The sequence below is a fragment of the Colletotrichum orchidophilum genome, assembly GCF_001831195.1.
Source record: "Colletotrichum orchidophilum strain IMI 309357 chromosome Unknown Scaffold_78.1, whole genome shotgun sequence".
NCBI classification, from domain to species: Eukaryota; Fungi; Ascomycota; class Sordariomycetes; order Glomerellales; family Glomerellaceae; genus Colletotrichum; species Colletotrichum orchidophilum.
This window is the reverse complement of record NW_019173034.1, coordinates 5642-7996: the sequence shown is the minus strand read 5'-3', so window position 1 is coordinate 7996 and position 2355 is coordinate 5642. Positions and strand designations below refer to the sequence as shown.

At 53.4% G+C, this 2355-nt stretch overlaps 1 protein-coding gene across 1 annotated transcript; it reads left to right on the top strand.

Moving 5' to 3' along the window:
• Window positions 1-232: 232 nt before the first annotated feature.
• Window positions 233-2112, top strand: CORC01_08883 (bZIP transcription factor; the record flags this gene model as incomplete). The annotated part of the gene is made up of 2 exons (XM_022620513.1): window positions 233-1017; window positions 1068-2112. 2 exons carry the CDS (start codon window positions 233-235, stop codon window positions 2110-2112), a joined length of 1830 nt encoding a protein of 609 aa, XP_022472903.1.
• Window positions 2113-2355: the final 243 nt, after the last annotated feature.

The window sequence follows — 2355 nt, the reverse complement described above, 5'->3', positions numbered from 1 at the left end:
GTCGCTCTATACACATTCACAGCAGCCCAAGCGCATTACCCTCAACTGCAATTCTCATAGTGCGCAGCACCGTCTCCACATCTCACTCACCCAAAAATAAACCCTGGGCCACCAACCATCCTCACCGCTGCCCTCGACTAACACGCCTCGCAAGATTGGAAAAATAGGCCACCATTGCCATCACAGCACAACATCGCAGTCTACTCTCGACTGCTGATTGCACATACCAGAAATGGTCTCAAACTACCAGATGCCGTCCTACTACAGACCGAATCCTTTGACCGTAGACACAACACAAGCGCAAAAGTACTACGAAGAGGAGGACCACAGCATCCTCGACGAAACTATCTTGGACCACAGCGCACTCGACTCGGGCCTGGAAATGTCGCCTCCTATGGTCGATAGCAGAAGAGATTCCTTCGCCGTTGGCGGTTCTCTCTTCTCACCAAAGACGGAGGACTGGCAATCGGTCGATATGCAATCTGTGCCATCCAACAACCCGTTCATCGAGCAGCACAACAACAACCCCTTTATGCGCCTTGATCATGCCCAGCCCTCCCCTTTCGGCCCCCAAGGCAACGCTTGGTCTCTGAGCAATACCTCTGGCTCTTGTACTCCCCTCCAGCAATTCGATGGTATGCCGGCTGAATACGACAATGGTGCTCCCATGTTCCAAAGGCCCGTCCCGGGCCAGACGCCTTTCACCAACCCTACCGGTCAAATCAACATGTTTGCACCCATCGGATCAGGCAACCAGTCCATCCCAACCTCACCGCAAAAGGGGTGGATCGGTCAGGCGGAATCCATGGCCAAGAAGATGCGCCCCGGAAGCCCTACGATTCGCTCACACAACGACATGAGAAGGGGTGATGGCATTCGGAAGAAGAACGCCCGCTTCGATATCCCGGCCGAGCGCAATCTCAGCAACATCGATCACCTCATCGCGCAGTCCACTGATGAGCAAGAGATCAAGGAGCTTAAGCAGCAAAAGCGACTGTTGAGAAATCGCCAGGCAGCGTAGGTGCACACCCACGTCCCTTGAATCCCACCCACTGACATTGTAGAAGTCTTGACTCTCGCCAGAGAAAAAAGCAACACACCGAGCGACTTGAAGATGAGAAGAAGCAATTCACTGCTGTGCTCACCGACATGGAGGAAGAGATGGCCGACATGAGGAAACAGATGGAGCAGCTGTTGAGAGAGAAGCAGTTCAACCAGGAGTACATTGAGTCACTCACCATGGAGAAGGAGGAGATGATACGCTCCCACACGATCGAAACGGGCGAACTCCGGAAGAAGGTCAGTGTCCTGACCGACCACGTCCAGCGTCTCGAGAGCGCCGCCATGACTGCCCCTGCCAACAACAACTATGTATCCGGCTACGACGACATGGATGGCATGACTATGCCAGGCAGCTGGGACAATGTCAACTTCCTCGGCGAGTACCCCATGGAGCAGGAAGTCAAACAGGAGCTCCAGGTTGTTCCAGCCAAGAAGGCCGATGTTTCCTTCCCCGTCGACTCCGAGAAGTCTTCCTCTCAGGGCGGCATCCTCTTCATGCTGTTCCTCGTCGGCGCCTTTGTTCTGTCCAGCCGCTCTACTCCCGCCATTCCCCGAGTGTCCGAGGACATCCGCGCTGAAGCTGCCACGCTCCTCGAGAACGTTTTCAAGGATGCCGGTGTGAATGGAGCATCCAACACCATGAACGCTCTCGCTCCTCAACCTTCTGGCGGCTCGTGGGTTGACAGCTCTGCCATGCCTATGGGTGATACCTCAATGGGCGGTGTCGCGCCTTCGATGCTCGGCCAGCTTGGCGACTCACTTACGCAGCCTACTGATGAACAAGCCAATGAGCAACTCTTTGGGCTCTCGGCTGCCCAGTACAACGGCGTTAGCTCCCAAGACTTCCTCAACAATGCCCCCGAGCGCACCACCAGCCAAGGACGCAAGAACCTTGCCGATGCTCTCTCAGCGATGCGGAACAATAAGCAATCCGCTGCCGACGTCTACACTAGATCACTACTTTGGGATCAGATCCCCAGCGAAGTTGTCAGAAACTTTGCCAAAATGGTGTCCGAAAGTAACAGCGCAAAAGCTGGCGCTGACGAATAACGAAGACAAAAAAAAACACGATCCCATGATCATATCAACGACTCTCAACTCTCAGCACAAAATATCATTCTACCAAACATCTTATTTTTCTTTCAGCCGAAGCTCGTCATACACTTCTACCGCTCCCGCGGACAAAACCCCAGACATTGTTGCTCACGCACCAAACAATCCTCTTTTAACCGCCAAATGATCGAAGCTCTTCGGACATATTTACATTCAACCGTTTTATTTTTGTGTTTTCAT